This window comes from Oenanthe melanoleuca, chromosome 5 (assembly GCF_029582105.1).
Source record: "Oenanthe melanoleuca isolate GR-GAL-2019-014 chromosome 5, OMel1.0, whole genome shotgun sequence".
Taxonomy (NCBI): domain Eukaryota; kingdom Metazoa; phylum Chordata; class Aves; order Passeriformes; family Muscicapidae; genus Oenanthe; species Oenanthe melanoleuca.
Genome location: NC_079339.1, coordinates 50,649,071 through 50,669,652, shown reverse-complemented (window position 1 = coordinate 50,669,652; position 20,582 = coordinate 50,649,071). Strand labels below are relative to the sequence as shown.

The following is a 20,582-nucleotide window of genomic DNA, read 5'->3' as shown; positions in this document are numbered from 1 at the left end:
CTTCCCAAAACACATACTCAATAAGAAATAACTGCATTTCTTAAATACCACACCTCACTTGCCACTGTGTATCAAAAGAAAAGTCGGTGGGTTTTTTGGTCGTTGTTTTAAATTTGAAGTGCTGAGCACAAAACCTGCAGGAGTGCATTTAGTGAGCTATGGACCCTTGTGTTTGCCCAGTACAGAAATTACTCTTTATCAGGAGACAGAATATTGTAATAACTTCATACTCTTTTGCCATGCTGTATGTAGTCTTGACTTAGGTATCTAAGTATGAGATATCAGATTACAGTATTTCCAAGTGACATATAAACCATCTAGAGTCAGGATGGTCACAAAAACACTTGGTAAACAGATCAGCAAGGCTTCCAAAGTGAAATGCTCTCTCTGATAGTAGTCCAGTATGCAACAGTCACCAAGCCAAGTATCTTCTGTTTTTCTGCTTTTCCAGTAGTACATGAACATATTTGCTGCTTATTCACTCCAGGAGATTGAAGTGTGCTAAACAGTCTCCAAACATTACATAAGGTTTTGAAATCACACTGCTGGATACAACCAGCAGTAATGCACCAACACTGAGAGGCAAAGAAATCTACTGATGCACAGGTACTTCTTAAAACCTAGACACTCCCTGAATGATTGCACTTTTCTTTTTATCTAGACTGGGAAAGATTGCACCTCTCAGCATTCCTTTTACATCTGTATCATTCCCTGACCTTCTTTGCACTCTGGCCCAAACATCTCAGTAATAGAGATGCCAGCCTTTCTGACCCTCCTGCAATCCACAGGACACACAAGTCCCATGACAAACAGCTGGAAGGGCTACACAGAAACTGCTCCACAAGCAGTTATCTATATCCAAGGGTCCCACACCCATCTCTGAGGCTGGGTCCACAGCCAGGTTAGGTATCACCACCCCAAGGAACCTGTGTACAAGCTCAGTTCCTCACACAGACAATTTACTCTGTGTATTTGACACCAGATTACCCAAGTCAGAAGTCTTGAGAAACAGATACTCCATTTGGCCTCCACAGGGAATGAAATTCTTACCTAACACATTGCTACACAGGATTACACCACCTTAACAACTGTTCCAACAATACTGATGGAAAGCTCAGTTGCCTTACCCTGACCTAGAATAGAGCACAAATGTTTGCACCAGCACACAGATAACAAATTCTCAAGCAAGCAACAGTGGAAGGCTCATATTCCTTAAGCTGCAATGGTGTTCACAGTAATGTCAGCAGTTCACAAACTTTAAAGGTATCAAGATGCTCTACCAGAACAAACAACATACCTCAGCAAGGCATTCATGCAGGTTTCACAGAATCTGTGTCCACATTCAGTCTGTTTAGGATTGCATAAGATGAGGTGACATTTTTCACATTTGTACTTATCTTCCACAGCATTCACAAATTTCTCTTTGTAGCCCCCTTGCTCTGGAACATAGACGGATGCTGATGGGCTGCGGTCAGGATTGGCCCTCTGCTGCAGCATTTCTACAGATAAAGGGGGTTCTGACTTCTTACTGGTGTCCATGCTCTAAGATAGTTTCTGTGAACCAAAAGAGAGAAAAACTGAGAAACGAGGACCTCTTTCACCATTTAAGTAAAACAAACGGAGCACCTGAGAGACTGCATAAAATCAGAAAGGATCAAGAAGAGATCTGTGTCCACACATCATGTGAACATAACACCTACATTTCTGCCTGAGTATATTTGGCACAAATCTGTAAAATAGTCTACACATTCAAAGGCTCTAGAAAGCAAAGAATTAAAACCTTCTCCTGAAAATGAAGTGTTAATTATGGCCACCACTCTAGGAATACATAAGAGATTCTTTCAGATCTTTCTCTCTCTCTCCAAAAAGTATTGCTTAATATTCAAGTCCAACCATTAGAGGCAGCAGGAGGTGTGGTGAAGAAGGTGCTCTGGCACAGCACAGCACATGATCCTGCTCAAATGCTGCAAAAGCACACAACCACCAGTGTCCTACACAGGGTATCCAGAGCCTGCCCAGCTCCCCTACCCACTTTTTCTGTCAATCCCTTTGCAGTAGCATAGTGAAAGACACACTGCTTTAAGTCTGCTTTACAGCACCACTAAAGGGTTTTACTTACTAGATACTTTCCAACCTTTTCACTGCACATCTTCACCTGAAGAGAGCAGCTGAGCCAAGTCTAAGTGACAGCAGAGAAGAGCCTATGTAAAATGGCAAAGCACAACTGACAGGCAGCTGAGAAAATAATTAATCCAGCTGAAAAGTAAATTACAGTACCTATTATCTTGGACAATCCATCTTCTAGGTCAGCATGCAAAGCATTAGCAGAACAACAGAGAAATAATATCCCAGGTTAAGTTTTTAAATGTGTTTTCAATCATTTCCTAGCTAATCTCATAGTCAAAGAAGCATAAGTGCCCTTTGGAAGGCACAGCATATACAGGAGAAAGCACAGTTGGAGGATACAACAGCTATTTACCTATGAGAAGTGTCTGGCAATCTGCAAGAGGAAAGCAAACTTCAATTCTCTCTACATGTTAACTGGTAATTTAGATATAAACCTATTCCACTGCTCTGCAGTTGCCTCAGCTGATTTAGCTATAATTCAAATTTTAAAAAGCAGAATGAAGAAATGAGACTCAGTTCACTTCTCAAAGTATGTCCACAAATGCTACTAAGAGAGTCAAATGTTTCACATTCCAAATACACAAATCCTCTTGCACACAGTTTTTGTGGTATCTTACCTTCCCTTGCTAAGCCCAAAACCACACACTTGTAGTGAAACATATTTACTTGTAGATATTTTCTGCATCTATAATTTTGGTACAGAATTCTCCATGCAAACTGAACGGGTAAGGAATTTTCTTTGATTTCTGATGCCATTATTTACAGAAACAAAAGACAAAATCATTGTGACTCAATGCTGAGACCATTTCATGTTTTTACAACACCAGCTGAGCAAGGGTGAAGAATTCTCACTTCATTGCCCCCTTACCCAGAGGAAAGCCTTTCTGGTCTCCACCAAACTCAGAGAGAGCCCAAGGAACTCATCCTCACAACTCTGCATGCAGTCCCACTGATTGCTCCTTATTCAAAGGATATCTTATCCAAAGGGTACCTTATCCAAAACCAACCAAACAACACAAACACACCCCCCCAAAAAAGAGAAAATTAAATGAAAAGCTACTATAAACTCTGAGCCATAATTTGAATTAATGTTATTCTATTCCTTGTCTGCTCTTCAAAGACTGCTGAGACTTGTCTTGACAGAACAATATGTGAAAGAACCGAAAAGTCTGTGCTGAACTGAAAGTGACTCACACTTCTCATTAATGAGGAAATTCAGATTATTTCAGACCTTAGCTAGAGTTTCACCAGCAAGCATAAAAACCCAGCAGGTAATAATGACACTGAAGAGGCAACTCGAGATTGTAACCAGCACAAAAGAAACAAGGCTGATGTTGAGAACATGATTCAGACAAGGAGGTTCACAGAAGTGCCATGAATGAGAAAGAAAGCAGCTCACAAAAGTAGTCTAGATTGAGATACTGCCCAAGGCATGAGTGCTGCTGCTGTACATCAGTGGCTGGACATGGGGAAATGCAGTCATGAGCACAGGACCTGACACTTTTCTGTGGTTGTAAGAGAAAAAGATTAGCAAGAGATGAAAAAAAGTGCAACTCCTTAAGTATCCAGGCTGCTGAATCTTAGCTGCCTATGGACTTGCTTCCGGTGTGTGACTGGAAAAGCTTCATTTGGCACTTTGTTTAGGAATCTGTAAATGTTTCAGTTCCTTGATTTGTAGATACTAATACCTCTTTTCCCTCTAAAACCATATTCGAGATCTCCACTATTCTGTCAGTTCTTGAAGTCAAAAGCCAACTTCAACCATGTTGACTTGTAGGAACAACACAGGGAACAATACTTCCCTTAAAATGACAGAAAAAACCAGGCATGACCTGCTTCCAACCCTCAAAAGAAGTATAGGAAAAAAGGTACTAAAAAGAGATGCTGACAGGAGAATTGTCAAGTCAAGAGAGTTCAAAGTTCCCAAACTTGCAAGTCACAGTCCCCAACTACTGAATGTCTGCTTCCCCATTAAATTTCTTCTGAACAAAAAGCTAAAGATGATTGGAGATGTGAAGTCTTCCAAAAGCAAGATTTCTTCAAGGAAACTGAATAATTAGTCACAAGGAGGCAGGCAGAGGTGACAGGAGAATATTCAAGACTCAACACAGACAGCACCGAATGCCAAGTGAGCAGCAGGTGAGAGTTTCACAGAGATACAAAATTGCTCCAGGCTGGACTGTCAGCTGTCAAGAGAGATTTCACACCACAATAAACTGCACAGGGTGCCACAGGACTCCACTTTTGAAACTGACACCTTGGAGATCTTGTCACAGAAAACAAGCAGAAAGCACAATGACAAATAAAACATACAATGTGATATCCTAACAGTCGGATCTGTCTGCCTTGGGTTTTGCATTTATTTTATGAAGAAGTATGTCGGACCAGAAAAGCTAAACGAGCTCTGGATCAGAGCAGCCAGATTGGTGATGAATTCTCTTCCACTATACTCTGAATGCCAGCCTCTTCTTGTGCAGCAAAACTCAGAAGCCATTCATGAAGTACTGTCACAAAATACAGCAGAGCATTGAGCTCACAAGACCACCACAGCTTTATTTCAATGAATAAGCTGTATTTAACAAGGGGATGGGGAGAAGTGATGTTTATCTGTCTGTATGCACACAGCTTTGCCATCATGCATATTAGTTATATGCTCCTTCATCTGCATGTGGGATCAGTGGTGAACACAAGCACAGATAACACAAACATTTCAGCTGCCACCCTTTTGTAAACAGCACTCTGTTATGGTTCCCATGCCACTACGGGGTGTCATCTGCAATGGCTTCTCTTCCTTTTCAGGAACCTTTAACAGCAGGACTCAGATTATTCCCCCATAATCATGTTTCAAACTGCCAACAAGAAGCAATTTTGAAGTCACACCTCAGTAAGATACTCTGCACTTATGGCAGTGAAGGTAACATATTTCCAGAGAGAAGGGAGAGGAGCCTAGCTAGGGCATTTAAGATGGGCTGGTTCTGATGGGGGCCTCTGACTCCTAAAGGCATGGCAAGCTGCCATCCACCCAGAGACTCTGGTTCTTGCTCAGCAAGCTAAATCTCAATGCCTAATTAATCACCAGCTAGTTCTTACATTCCAGTTTCTTATCTGTGGGAAAAGATCATCACAATAAAAACATATGAACTTTTAGACATCTTTTAAAACTGTTAAACCCTGGACAATCACTTTTCAGGACAGATAAGCACATAAAAAAAAGAGGCACAGTCACCAAGGTTGGTTCTGTGCACTGCTGCTTGTCTCTCAGCCACCTCTCCTGCAGCCAGCATGTGCTAACACACACTTGGGGACACTGCTGTGGCCACCAGATGGGTGGCACTGTGACACTGCTTGCCCAGTCTGGTCACTATTGCTCAATACAAGTGGGATTCAAGAACCTGAGGCTGGACCTCAGCTGATGCTTCAAGCTGTATATACTGCAGTGAAGGTCAGAACAACTTGCTGGTGCTTAACTAATACTAATATTAGTACAGAAGCCTAGAAACTGGAAGCAAAAGTGAGTTTACCCATAAATTGTTCCGAGAACTAGGAAGCACGGGAATTCCCAAACAAAAGGCATTTTGCTCTTTCCTTATTTGAACAAGGGTGTTGTTCTCACTGCACAAAGAGCAAACAACCTAAAAATCTGCACTGGTGTTCTGTACTACCACATATTGTTATGATCTGTTCTTTGGGAATAAAGCCAGTTTGTGACACAGAAATACAATAAAGCTTCTATGAAAATTCAAAATAAATTTGCATCCTAAAGGAAACAGAAAAAAAACTCCCTCTTATATAAATCTAAAATGCTCCTAAAAATTTGATTGCACTTGGCACCATGGGATTTGGAACCTAGAAAGCTCTGCATGAAGACAGTTTCAGTGTATTGACAATATGAAGTAAATAAGCTTTTATCACAGTTTTAAAATTCAAAAAGAGCAAAAAGCTATTAGAAATAAATGTTTTCATTACAGTACCTTAGAAGAGAATAATGCATGACACGGTTTAATTTGGTTATTACTACAGGACAGCAAATTTTTGATCAAATTACAGTTTGCACTGAGAACATCAGTTCCTGAAACAGAACAGCACTGCATGCACAATATCTAAATTAAGCTCTGAAAGAGAAACCTAAAGTGGGACAGGGAGCTTAAGATCAGAGCAGAAAAGTAACCTTTCCTCTTCAAAAAAAATTTTGTATCTAAAATGTGTAAAAGCACACAAACTTCAGCATCTCATCCTAACCAGGTCATTCTTTTGGGCAGTCTGGGGTACAATTTTTTTATATAGTTTTTAATGAGGTAAGGGCTTGTGATTGTGCTGTCTCTCAGCCTCCCAAAACCACATCAGAACCAACTGGACAGAGTTTTCATGAAAATGAGCAGCTAGGAGAGGAACAGAAAGAGAAACTTAATGTAGTGTCCCAGTGAGCAAGAGGCTGTAGAAGTGCACTCACTATCAGTCAGCCAGTGCACAGACAGGTACAAACCTCCTATACCATAAAAGCAGGGCTGGGCTGCAGCTTTAGAGGTTTTTGTTGCTTGATTGCCTTTTTTTTTTTTTTTTTTTTTTTTTTGTGATGGATTTTTTTGGGGTTGTTTGTTTGGTTTTTTTTTGAGTAAGGGTAAAAAAAGGAATGTAGAACACAGATTAGCAGGAAAACAGACTTCTTCAGTTTCACTGCTCTTCACAGAATTTTCTTCCATATTCCACAAGACATCCTCAGAGAGACAGATAACCAGGTACCAGGAGAGGTATTTTCAGATCTTCAGTTCTTCCAGCTCACTTGCTTTCTATCATCAAGAATTATTGCTTCAAGTTAGCACTCAGAAACCTTTATCTTAAAATTAAATTATTAAAACAACCTGAACTTTTCCTCTGTGTTGTATTTCAGCATTTTATAGCTTCTAATAAATTCCTGGCACATACTAAAAAGAATGTCCATCTTTCTTTCACCATTTTAGACAAATCTTCTGAGCTGGTTTGGGGGATTATAATATGCAACATCTATTGGCATACTCTGATGCCTTGTTAAAACAGTAATGCAAGCTGAAAGCAGTATATTGGTGACAACATATTATCAGTTTACTCAAGGCACACATGTCAAAAATATTAAAATAAGGCTGAGCAGGGGGAATCTTGACTCTGGAGCTCTCAAGTGTGAAGGGGTCCTGCTGCAGAGTATCATTGTCACAACATCAGCACACCTGAGCCTGGCCTTATGGCACTATCCCACTGCTCAGTCTGGGCAGGGGCACTGAACAGCAGACAAACAAAATGCAAATGGCTTGAATCACTCCAAAAGAAGACTCAGTTCATGACTGAGGCAGCCCTAGAGTGGCAGGTTTGAAAAGCAGCTGACCATCCATCAAATTTGCTTTGTGTGATGTCAGAGGTCTTGGCATGTTCACTCCTCGTCTGCACAGGAGAACTACTGATTTATTTATTTTTACTTTCATGCATTTCATGCTTGAAGTACTATTTACTACTTCTCCAGAGCATATATACACACACACACATATATATACACATATACATATATATATATAGGACCAACTAACCAGAGGTTCAGGTATTTCCAGATACCTAAATACTTTATAATATCAAATATATTTATTAATATACCCTAAATATCAATGCTGCTTTTATTTCTGTAAAAGAATTAGACTTAGTGTTTGTGTGTAAATCTAAAAGAAGGTGAGGAGTGGTCTTATATTTCTCACTGTGTAAGGTTGTATCATCATTGGTGACTTAGCAACCCTTCCCATATTCTCTCAGAGCACATCCTGGAAATAGGTATTATAATAATAAATATTGGTATTTAAAACTTCTTTTTCTCTGTGGTAAAATAAATTTGTTATTTTAGCTACTTTAAACTTTGCCCTCTGATTTCATAAGCATGGACCTTCTTTGCTGTGGAGAACACCTGGAGATCACACATACTATATTACAGAACAGATGGAGACCAACAGGGAAAAAAAAAAAAAATTAGTGCTTGGGTATAAGCAAGGAGGCCAAACATTTGAAAACAGACATAAGCAGTGCATGGAGTGCTCTCCACTCAGGAAGCTTCTGCCATCTGCAGCCTCCCACCAGTGCAGTGTTCCAGCTGCTGAGCTTGGAAGGCACCTCTGGAGCTCACCCAGCCCAGCCTCCTGCCCAGGAGAGCAGCTCCAAAGTCAGGTCAGGCTGCCCACTGCCGAGTTTTCAGAACTGCCTGGGTGAAGAAACCTCTCCCAGCACTCACCAACCCTCTGTGAGGAGTTTTTATTGCAGCAATAATGATGTGATATTCTGAGGGAGCAAAAAGGCCCCTTCTGATACTTGAACTCCTATGATCTCAAGCAAGTAAAGCATATTTCACCACAATCTCCAAAGGCTCTAGCCTGTAGAAATTATTGAAGAAAACAGAAAACTATTTTTGTTTTGGAAGGTACAGACTAATACTTCTTTTCCTATCTGACCTAAAAAATCAGAAGTATAATCAAAAGATGCTATAATGACATTCTTGCAAAAAAAAAAAAAAAAACAACCATGCACGTCACTTGAATCACAAACATTGTCTATTTCCCATGTTCTAGAGATTGAAAGATGACTGAAGAGCTGAAAATGAATGGTAAGATAAGTTTTACATTGCTTTATTCTTTTAACTTCTCAATTTCCTTGGCGGAATTTATTTAAAAAACGAGTCTACACACCTATGTGAAGTCTCTGAGAGGATTAAACAAAAGAGAATCCCCATACAAGGGTTCTCAATTTAGCAAGTCTGCTGGACTATGCTGTCATGAAAAGAGTTCTAGCATATACTCTCTCCTGCTCAGTGTAACAAACTTCTAGATTCCAAATAAAAGACAGATTTGGAAAGTAATTACATCAGCAATAAGAGGTTAGAATAGTAATATTTATAAATAATTACATAGTATTAGCATAGCTCAGAATGCCCAAGAAGCCAGGGACTGGCACCTTTTTTTTTTTTTTAGTAACTATCCAATACTTTGCTGAATACAATCAACATTTAGTCTAACACATATTTCCCCAGATGAGAGAAAACAAAACCCCACAACTTTTAAAGGGCTTAAATTTTATCTATTAAAAAAAAAGACAGCAGAAAAAGTAAGTCAGTGCAATTAAGGAAAGCTGATTTTTATGTGACACTATGTTCAGCTCTTACTTTTTTGAAGGTTTATAGCATTCCCTTGAATCACGACACATGGGTTAGCAGAACAGCTTTAAGATTCAGCCTCAGGCAGCAGTAAAATAAAGTGTTTGTATTTTGATTTACACTTGCTATCTACAGCTCTCAGTAATTACTTCCTAATCTCACTGGGCTTCCAAAATACAGTATAAAGTCATCTGAAGTGCAAGAAATCAAAAGCATCTTTTAGAAATCAAAAGACCTCTTAAGCTTTGAAAGCCTGGGTTACAAGACAACAGATAAGAGAAATGCTGTCCAAGCTCATGACTAGTATTCCTCTGCATTTCCAATTCCAATTTAGGTTCCTGTACATTTCCTCTTTTCTCTCATCCACCCCTAGACAAAGCTATTGCATTTTACCTATTGAGTCAACCCCCAGCTGTGATCTGTATTTCTATACCAGGCTTTTAGTAGAAGCAGATAAAGAACAGGAAAGATCAAAAGATGATCAGATGAACACAGAACAAAGTATACTTTAATCTCTTCCTCTGCTGTTTAGGGGAAGTCCATGATTGAGATATATCTGATAGTCCTATCTGGGGGAAGTGGATGAACACTATGAATCTTTTATTTTTTTAACTTCTGGCTCTGTTTACAAAGAAAAAGTTCTATCTTCTACAGAAGAAATACACTCAGATAAAATATTGCCAGAAACACCATGAAAATCATCATATTTGAAATTAAAGGTAGTTTCCTCTCAAAATGGTTTTACATGTGCTTTGAAGAGAGAACTAGGAAAAACCAGTTTATATTTGCATTCAGAACACTCTGTTTTTATGGAAAGGTATTTCCATCAATCCAGATTTCCTCCAATTCCTGTTTCACAGCAAGCCTAATGCTTCCTTCACTTTTTCTGCACAGCACACAAGTCCTTGGTTCACATGATACAAGTGGTAGTGTCAAATGTCAGACACCCAAAAGCCCAAGTGCTCCCCAGGATTCCCACTCCTGCTGCAGCAGGGCACTGGAACCAGCCACAAGAAACCCCAGCAAGGACCAACAGGGGTTTATGCACATGGCATGTCCCAGTCATTCTGACCCTGGCATACAGTCCTAGAAAATGATGCCTCATCCTCCAGAGACCTAGTCTAGTCCCTTTTCTTCCCAAGGTGTGCCTTCAAGAAAAATCTGCTGCAAGAATAACCAGGAACAACTTGCTTATAAATTACAGCAATTTAAGACAACCAAGTCTCTGCATCTCTGAAATCACCAAGCAGGAATCAAAAGATTATTGCAGTATTTTTGTCAACCTTTTCTTTGTTCTTAAACCAAGACCTATCAATCAATGCTATTCTTTTCCTTTCTGTTAGTCAAAAGAGATCCTCAGCTTCAAAACTAACAAAATTTCAAGTCTATCAGAAGAGCAGAAAATATTCCCCAAATCAGAGCCTACCTATCTACACTGCTGTCTGCCAAGTGCATGAAGAATATTTCTGCATTGCCAATTCCTGACAGAGTGCATCTGTGCTGCCTCTTAATAAACCCAGCTTTGAAATCTCAGCAGAGGTAAAAAAATAAGACAAGTAGTACCTCATCTTCTACAATTAGAAGAAAGTATGTGAAGGTAAAGGTGTCAGAGACCAACAAATAAAAAGAAAAATCCCAAAGCACTTCAAGAAGCTTATTATAAGTAATTACTGCAAAACTGCCTTCTCAAGAATACCTACAAAATACTACTTAATTAATTTTAAAATGCAGCTCATCTTTAACAAAAATAGTCCTCCCAGGAAATTCTGAATACAGCAGAGTTTAGAGGACTCTGGTAAATGAAACAGAATGCAACTTCAGTCATGGCTGGGCACTTTTTGAACTCAACACTGAAATGTTGAAAAGGAAAGAACCACAGAAAGGACCACACCAGAAAACTGAAAACACAGTATCTCACTTCCACATGAAGTTCTTTCCACTCTAATTAAAGTAAGCTTTCTAAGCCTACATCCAAAACTCAGAAAAATCTATGTAATCTGTCTTTCATGGAAATGAACTCACTGTCATAAAACATTTCCTGCTCCTCCATTTTATACCATTGAACACAGCATACTATGAACACAGGTAAGAAAGAAATACTTTTTTACACTGCCCTTAATCAAACTCTAGAAATTAACACAGCATGTGATATTGTCAGAATATTTATTGAACACTAAACTGCATGGAAGACATTTATTCATGCACATAATTCAACTTCTCACTAATCCTGAGTGAAATCTCCCACCATTCTAGATGATGTCTTCAGCTTTGTCTCAATCCATTGCTTCTTATTCAGGAAGTAAAAGGGAAAGAGAGTGTAAGTCTCTTTGCATTTGCCTATATTTTATTATTTATCAGAATGTGAGGGAAAGGAAAACATTGTCCACTTATGTAATGAAGCAATAGCAGGTTTAACTTCAGTGCTTTCAATGTCTACACTGTACATGTCAGTGTTTAGATTTTATTATCTATGACCAACATCTTGGAATTTGGGAAAAATGTGGGAGTTTTATTAAGATTTTTCTATTAGATGAGAAAAACCAAAACCAAACAAACCAAATTTGTAAACAGAATCTGGAAGGGAAAAAAAAAAAAAAAAAGAATCCTCTAAACCATTTGTGCTAGAATTTCTAGTTATACTAAAGTACACTCCAGTTTCTATGGCTCTAGTAAAAAAGTATTACTGAAGTTGAGTTTTCAGGAGAAAGTCACAAACCCCTTACCCAGACTTGTCACAGCCCTCATAATCACAACTTCACATTCACTGCTATCTAAACCATTTCTTACCTTTATTAAGGTATTCATGGAGGAAGCTATGATTTCCCTAACTGAAAATTTAGATTCACAAAACATGTTTCCCAGTAGTGTAAGAAAGGAAGGAGCATGTTGGTTCCTCTTGTAGCAAACACAGACTTTAGGAATGTGCTGCTGGAAGCCAAGATCACCTAAAACACAAATGCCTGCTGGTGTATGACCATATTCATTATTCAAACTGTTAAGTGCCATTAAAAGACTCTTACATGGAACGTGCATGCAATTTCCTTGTTTCTCTCACAGTTTCTCCTAGCTTCTCTTCTTTGTGATTACTTTGCCAGGTAACAAACTATGCTATTATTTTGTCTTGCCAACCTTAAATGTTTTATTTGCTGCCTGCAGGTTTACACCAAGTGCAGCTCTGGAGGTTTCAGATCAATAGATATCATTGACATCTTGAGAAAAAGTCATCTCTACAGCCCTGGGTTAGACAGGATACTACTAAGGACCAAAAACCCCAGGTCCCTTTGAAGGTTTTTCTTGTACTGGATTAAGAGAATTAACAAAAATCAATGAGGATGTTATCCTTCTACAACATACCTAACGTGGAGGTTGTAAAAGTAATTCATAATTTTTTCTGACTGAATTTCACATCACTACCCAGAATCAAGTGTTTATCACTGTTACACAGCCAAAAAAGTTTCACACAAGCAATAGCAACCCTTCAAAGAAACTTCTGATAAAGTTATACTGTACTGCTGCTGCTTCAGAAACACATTAAAGCTGGTGCACTCCACACCATCCACAAGGCCTTGAAGAGATGTGTCTTCAGATTTGGAACGTGAAGTCGACAGTTTTAGTTGAAAATTCTTTTTTTTGCATGCTCATTGCCTGAGGGCTTCTTTAGTTAATATTAATGAAATCATGTTCACTTCTACCAAATAAATACTTAATAAAGCAATCCTGTTTAATGCATTAATGGCAATCTAACCTTTAAACACGCATTTTTATTTCTGAAAATTCAAACCTGAAAGCCTCCAGGTGTTACATTAGAAACTAAGTGAGAATACTCAGATTTGTTGGAAAATTTATGCTCATGAAGAATTATCTGCTTATAAAGATTCACAGAGGCACAGTCTAGATATGCAGAATGAAAAGAATAATTTACAACTGGAGCAAATGCCAGATTTAGAAGAATGCAGAGGACACTCACTGATAGAGCAAGTGACTTAAGTCCCAAGATTAGAGCTACAGGATCCTGCACTGCTAATGACATTCAGAGGAAAGAGTGCTGGTTCCCACTTTTGAAAATGACTTGTATCTAGGCAATGAAGCTTCCATATTACAGCAATGGTTTGGATTTTTTACCCACCAATTCTACAGAATTGCTACATGATTTTAAAACTTGATCATTTTGTTTCTCCCTAAACTGTATAATAAGCAATATATTGTTCACCTTTTATAGCATCCTTGGCCTGAAGTGTTCTACATCAGTAGGAAGTATTTTTTTTTTTGGACACTTCTAGTAGAATTTGTCACCACTCTAAACCCTCCTAGAAGTCCCCATAAAAAGAAATAACTTTCCCACACTTCTTAGGTGTCAAGATATTCTTTTTTTTTACATTATACTTTCCAATAAACTGTACACCAATGCTTTATTATCTTAGGAAGCAATTTCAGGACCTGAAGACACTAGGTATAATATTAAAGACAAACCTACATCTCTAGGTAAGGAGAACTACCACTTTAACATTGCAAATACTTCTGAGAAGAATCCTTTCTTCAACCTGCTTCACACCGTTTTGGAAATTCTTTTATGGCTGCCTTTAGCAGATCCCAAAGGAGTGCCAAATTTAATCCAATTCAGAATATATATAAATGCACTTCCTGCAATAAAGCATAAGTCACAAAATACATTAAAAATGTTGTAATGTTAATCCACCAAGCCAGGCTCAAATCATTTCCTGGAACTTTTTCCCATCATTATATAGCATCTACAATACACAAGGGGATAGGCAAGAGAAAAAAAAAAAAAAAAAGGGGGGGGAGGAAGGTAGCTCCAAAGATTGTGTTAAGCATGATTCCTATTTCCTCTATACATCTGCTAAATTTACAAGCAATTATTTTGAGGTCAAGAGCAGCAAATTCTTAGTGTTATCTCAGAACAGTGAGTTCTACAGCTTAGACAAGTGTCACAGTGTCAAAAAAGTGGGTTGCCTTTGTCCTGGGGCTTTTAAAAACAATTTTCCATTTTTCAAGACATTTATTTGGGGGAAAAAAAAAAATCATTAAATTAGGTATACATAAACTCACATTGCATTTTTATCTTTATATGGTTTTACTACTTCACTAATTTATTCTCTGGGGTACAGACTGCACCAGAGTTACACTTATTCACTGACAGCTGTGCTGGTGGTAGCTGTGATTAGTTACAGTGAAGGCTATTCCATTTTGGAACAAGGATGGGCTTTGTTATCAATCCAAGCAGCCTCTGTGTCTCAGTGAAATAAGGGACTCCATCAAAGCACTAACACAAGACACAGGGCTGGCAACAGCTGTAATTAAGGCAAATCCACAGCATCTTAAGTTCAGCTGAGAGAAGAAAATCCTAAGTTTCTCTCACTTCCCACAAGAAAATTTTACATCTTTAATATGTCAACACCCAGTTTTTTAAAACCATCTCCAGATAATTTTTTTTCAAGTGGCCTTAGCTGAATGTAATAGGCACATAAGAGATTGTCTCTCTTAGTACAAACTTTTTGTACTCATTTATTTTCCTCTATATAGGCCCCTTTTCCCCCTCATTTGCTCAGTTTTAACAGTAATTTCAATCAAGCCCTTCATTACCACATTCAAGTTTTACTTTGATGCACAACACAAAAATCAATACTTCAGATGCCAGGAGAATATATTGTAAAAATCTATTTTTCATCATACCAGCAATGCTGAATTGGTGAAAGGATTGCCCATGAAAATTCAGGCCAAGGTGATCAAAAGAAATGCCCTCAAAAAATTGTATTAAATTTTTTTTCATAGAGGATATTATGTGCATGACTAGAATTAAAACCAAAGGAAAACAGATTTCCAAGCACCTACTTCACAGCAAATAGTAAGACTGCTTAGTAAAATGTTCTCTTCTACCCAAACATTAATGCTTCAGGAGAAAAAAAAAATAAATAAATCACAATATCTTTAATAAATGTAGCAGCAATTTGTCTCCTAACCAGTACACAGCAAGCTTATGAAGTTCAGGCTGAGTACAGCCCAGTTCAGCCCTGCACTCGGGCAAAGGCAAAAGAAACCTTTGAGAGAAAGTGTATCAAACTGTAATTCCAAATAAATCTCCTTCAGAGTTTATCCAATGCTGTCAATTTTTCATGTTTGACAAACGTGAGAATTTTCCCAGCAGCCAAAAAAAATCTCACATTAAAAACAAAAGGAAGGATTTTACCATATCAGAGCCACAGAAAGCAGTGGCAGTGCCACCAAGGAACATGTCATATATGTGAATACAGTTTCACACAAGTTACAAGCATGAGGAGTTTAAAGGTGAGTGTCCAAACTCACAGTAACACAATTCCATGAAATGTATGTATTTTCTTAGGATATAACCTTTAGAAAAGGTTCACCTTAAGAAGAGGTTACAGGACCCTTTCCCATTTAAAGACCTCTTTGGTACCACAGGTGCTGCCAGAACAGAATAAAGGTCGGAATCCTTTACAGTTCTTGCCCAGACTTGGTTCTTACTGCTCTTTCTAACCTCTTCACTAATTACCTGCTAACAGGTAAACTCTGTATCAGTCTGGAAATTATATGTTCCTTCTCACGTAACAATTCTCCTTCACAGACAACTGAAGAGACTATAATATTAAAAACTGAGCTGTTAGCTTAAATAAAAGCTTTTAATTTCCAAAGCCCATGCAACAGCTTTCTTGATCCAACCTGTATACTTTTTTTCTTCCCACACCTCCCCCAGATTTGGAAGACTCTCTGATTGCTTACATTTCCTTGGTTTTATCTGAATCTCATTTGATCCGCAGCTTGAGAAGAAGGAAGAATAGGCTTTCTCAATGCTCTGATAGGGTTCTCTTTACTCTTGCCAATAAAGGGAGCTTTGCTACAGTCTGCCTGGTTTCTTTCTTTGCCCTGAAGAAAGAAAAAGCTTGAGTTACATTACCTTCATTCAAAAACCCTGTAAAAGGCTTCTCAGAATATCTATCAAGTTACTTAGTTAATTTCATTAGACCACCAAACTAATTCTTAATGATGAATTTTAAAAATAATCTAAACATAACTAATAAAGGACACTACACAAAACATATCAACATAATTTTTAAACTATTGTTTGCTTCTCCTCCACTATTGCTCACAAAGGACTCTCAATAAAACAGTATTAAAGGAGGACATGCACAGTAAAATCACAGCTAATATTTTTTGCTTTCTCGCTCACACAGAAACTTCTCCACCCATACACACTGTCAGTCATTACAGACTACACAAAATCTTCAAAGCAGTGTTATTTTCTCAGAAAGTCTGACAAATTCCATTTGAAAACACCAGCTCAATTCTGGGAAAGTAATTAAGTGTTCTGCAGAGTGTTTTTTAAAAAAATAAAAAAACTAAAACAAAAACAAAAAAGCCACACCACGACAATATTCCAAGAGGTCAATAGAAGTAAGCGACTTAGTTTGGGGAAGTTTGTTTGATCCTGGAATTTTTACAGGCACAAAGAAGTAATGAGTCCAAAAGCATAATTAATACAAATTTACAGTAATCTCTATTTATGTGCCTTCTTAAAGGTGACATAGAGTTCAGTAAAGTTCACAGTGTCCAGGTCACCACACACAAAGCCTGAAGTCCCACAGCCCCTCTCACCTTTACGCCCCAGGCGCGGTTTCTGTGAGCGCACAGCGGCAGCCTCAGCTGGCACTAGGAGCACAGAGCAGGCACACAGCACAGCACTGCAGCTGCCCAAGCCCTGCCCGTGCCCCGTGCATCCCCCTAGCCCCGGTGCCAGCGGTGCCAACTGGGCTATCCTGCGGTGCCAGGCTGGGCTATCCTGCGGTGCCAGGCTGGGCTATCCTGCGGTGCCAGGCTGGGCTATCCTGCGGTGCCAGGCTGGGCTACCCTGCGGCGCCAGGCTGGGCTACCCTGCGGCGCCAGGCTGGGCTACCCTGCGGCGCCAGGCTGGGCTACCCTGCGGTGCCAAGCTGGGCTGCCCTGCGGTGCCAAGCTGGGCTGCCCTGCGGTGCCAAGCTGGGCTGCCCTGCGGTGCCAGGCTGGGCTATCCTGCGGCGCCAGGCTGGGCTATCCTGCGGCGCCAGGCTGGGCTATCCTGCGGCGCCAGGCTGGGCTATCCTGCGGCGCCAGGCTGGGCTATCCTGCGGCGCCAGGCTGGGCTATCCTGCGGCGCCAGGCTGGGCTATCCTGCGGCGCCAGGCTGGGCTATCCTGCGGCGCCAGGCTGGGCTATCCTGCGGCGCCAGGCTGGGCTATCCTGCGGCGCCAGGCTGGGCTATCCTGCGGCGCCAGGCTGGGCTATCCTGCGGCGCCAGGCTGGGCTATCCTGCGGCGCCAGGCTGGGCTATCCTGCGGTGCCAGGGTCGCTCCGGGCGGCGCCGAGCACAGCCCAGCAGGGCAGCGCGCTCCACACTCCCATCCTGCAGACACAGCTCAGCCCCAGCTGGCACTCACAGCTGGCTGCAAAGGGTCACACAAATGTCACAGAAATGCCACTGACCCTACATGCCAGGCTGTCACTGCCACAGCTGGGCTCGCTAACACCAGATCAAGACAGCCAGAGGAATGCCACAAACTGCCACAGCTATCAGACAGGAGGGTTTGTGGCTTTCTGATTTTTTTTTTTTATCTTAGTCATGCGCTACAATTCACCTTTGGTCCTCAGGAAGCAGAAAGGAAAGGCTACAGCTGCTAACAAAGTAGCAGCAATGCTACTTTGGACCACAATCACAGTAAGTAACATGCTAATGAGTGGTTACAGATTCTGGCAAAACACACACAGGCCAGTGAAAACCCAATCTGGCTCATTCTAGAAACACACTACCTGGAAAAACAGCCCAGCACTGAGATTTACAGAAAACTCCAGGAATAAATGCTTACTCAAACAAAAAGGAGATCTGCAACACTTTCCCCACCAAAACAGTATATAAATTACAAGTCAGCCCATTATACCTACAGATGTCATGAAGGTAGTACAAATTTCTGTACTAAACATTTACATATTAACTCAGCAAAAAACTGGAGCTCTAAAACTCTTAGCTCCCATTCTGACTTCAGACACCAATTATATCAATGACCCTGGGCCATTATATGGCCCAGAATATGCTCCTTCATATTCTTAGATATAAATCCAAATTTAGTGCAGAGAGTTTTGCACTTTCAGCCTCTCCTTTCCCTCCCAAGACACCAACCAACCCCTTCCAAACCACAGAGAATTAAGGAGGCTCCAAAGTTTCATTCTTGCTAAACAAGTGCACTCCACAGCTGAATAGCAGCATTATGACAGTGCTACACCCTTAAAAATCCGGCATGAAAAAAAAAATAAAAAATCCAAAGATATTGGTAAGACATAGAAAGGATTGGGGATTTAGCTCCTAAGATTAACATAAAAAGAGGAACATTCTCAGAACAATTGAAAATAATTGATCTTGAAAATAATTCCGTATTATATTGGAAAACCAAAGTGAAAACTGACTACCAAAAAAAAAAAAAAATCTTTTAATACTAATGAAGTACACATAACTGTTTCTCAACTTGAATATACTAGCTAATTCAGGGAAATTATTACAATGAATTTCAATGAATTACAAGCAATAAAAAAGGCAATCAAAACTTTTACTTTCCAACAAGCACAGTTACTGTTGCATGCTACAACATACAGAAATTACTTCCATTATCCTTTATATGTTAGTCAACAAAAAGTACCTTACCTTATTCTCCACTGTTTGAGCACAGAAGATTAAAAACAAAGTATTAGGGAGAAACTGCAGGTGTTTTGTATCAAGAAGAAAACCCAAACCACTGCATCAATAAGCTTAGTGGCTGCCCAGCATGCCATGCACACTCTAGGGACATTTAATGAAAACTTATCCACATCCTTTTTATTGCAAGCTTCCAGATTTCTGAATTGGAAACCCAAAGGCAGCCATTCATTACCTCCTCCAAAATGCAGATCTCAGCAACACCACACTGCAAGAGGAACCACCACAGCTTGATTTTCCCTCCTAGTAATTCCCTCCTTGCCAGCTACTGCACTGCAGTCTTTCTGAGGGCTGTGCAAAATGCAATCAGGGGAGGGCTGAAAGAGCCCAGCAAAGGATCACAGCTACAGGAAAGTTCTGTCACATCATCTCATGACTTCCTAGTTGTGGGCTGAAAGGCATAAAGTGCACAATTTAGTGGGATCTCTCAGCATTTTCTCTGTTGTTTCTCCTCTCATGCTCCTGCCTACTTTTTATTTCATTTTTCACAGGAAAATTGGATGATAGTACTTTGTGGCAAAACTAGAGGAAATAAGGAAATAATAAACAATTTTGTTATAATAAAGCTGCATTTAATTCTCATAACCATAATATTTTAAGGGATTAAAACCAAAATGTCTTTTAAGATTTAGGGTGCTTTGGTGTTTTCTCAGTTCAGGGAAGGGGGAGATACTGGTGGATTTTTTTTCTGCTTTTGTTGCTTAAATCAGGGAGTTTAGTCAATTAACTACTTAGCACTTGGATGCCTTCCCTATACAATTAAAACTGCCATGATTACACAACAGCAGTATTTGTGAGACAAGTGCCCAGCAGGGGCATTTATAATTATTCCCCAAGTGTTCCACAACAGCAGCAAAAGAATACATTCAAATATTAAAGAAGCTTTCACAGAAGCCATGGGGTTGGAAGGGACATCTGGAGACCATCCAGGCCAGCCCCCTGCCCAGGCAGAGCTGCCCAGCACAGCCACCCATTGGGTTTTGAATATTTGCAGAGTGATTCCACCACCACACTGGGCAGCCTGTTGCAGTATTTGAGCACACCCCTAGTCAAAAGCTTTTCTTGTATTCAGATGGAATTTTATCCTTTTTTTTTTTGTCTTAATTTATGCCCACTGCCTCTCTGGACACTAGAAGTCCATAATACATAATAACTATAATTTGAGTTACCTCCATCCCCCTCCACTCTCCACAGCTGTGTTTAAGAGCAAAGGGAGCAGCAATGAGCCCTCAGTGTCAATCAGCCAGTTGTTGGCTCATCACAAACAATAGGCTCATCACTGCTTTGCACCCCTGCTTCCTTCTGCATCCTGCAGAGCCAGGCTCAAGGCCAGATCTGTTAGCTCATGGCAGCTGCCTCCATCAGCAGCCCATTATTGCTGGAGATCCAGTCCTCCTTGGGGGAGCATCCTGCCCATCTCCCTGCTTCAGCCTCACTGAGGAACGCTGAGCACATGCTGCCAATGACATGGAGAGCTCAGAAACCTCCAGAACAGCCCTCCTGGCACCTCCCCACCTTCTGTGCAGCCCCAGGAGAGGGGCAGTG

At 40.1% G+C, this 20,582-nt stretch overlaps 1 protein-coding gene across 11 annotated transcripts in view; it reads right to left on the bottom strand.

Annotated features, from left to right (window-relative positions):
* Nucleotides 1–20,582, bottom strand: part of TRAF3 (TNF receptor associated factor 3) — a 70,352-nt gene that overhangs the window by 32,652 nt on the left and 17,118 nt on the right. For 6 of the 11 annotated variants that reach the window (XM_056493184.1, XM_056493181.1, XM_056493189.1 and 3 more), the window contains 2 exons: nucleotides 16,040–16,183; nucleotides 1,298–1,554 (listed from right to left, as the gene is read on the bottom strand). In XM_056493184.1, the coding sequence (XP_056349159.1) occupies nucleotides 1,298–1,539 (242 nt within the window). In that variant the 5' untranslated portion in view covers nucleotides 1,540–1,554; nucleotides 16,040–16,183. The remainder of the gene's footprint in view (nucleotides 1–1,297; nucleotides 1,555–16,039; nucleotides 16,184–20,582) is intronic. The other 5 variants (XM_056493186.1, XM_056493190.1, XM_056493187.1 and 2 more) reach the window with 1 other exon arrangement.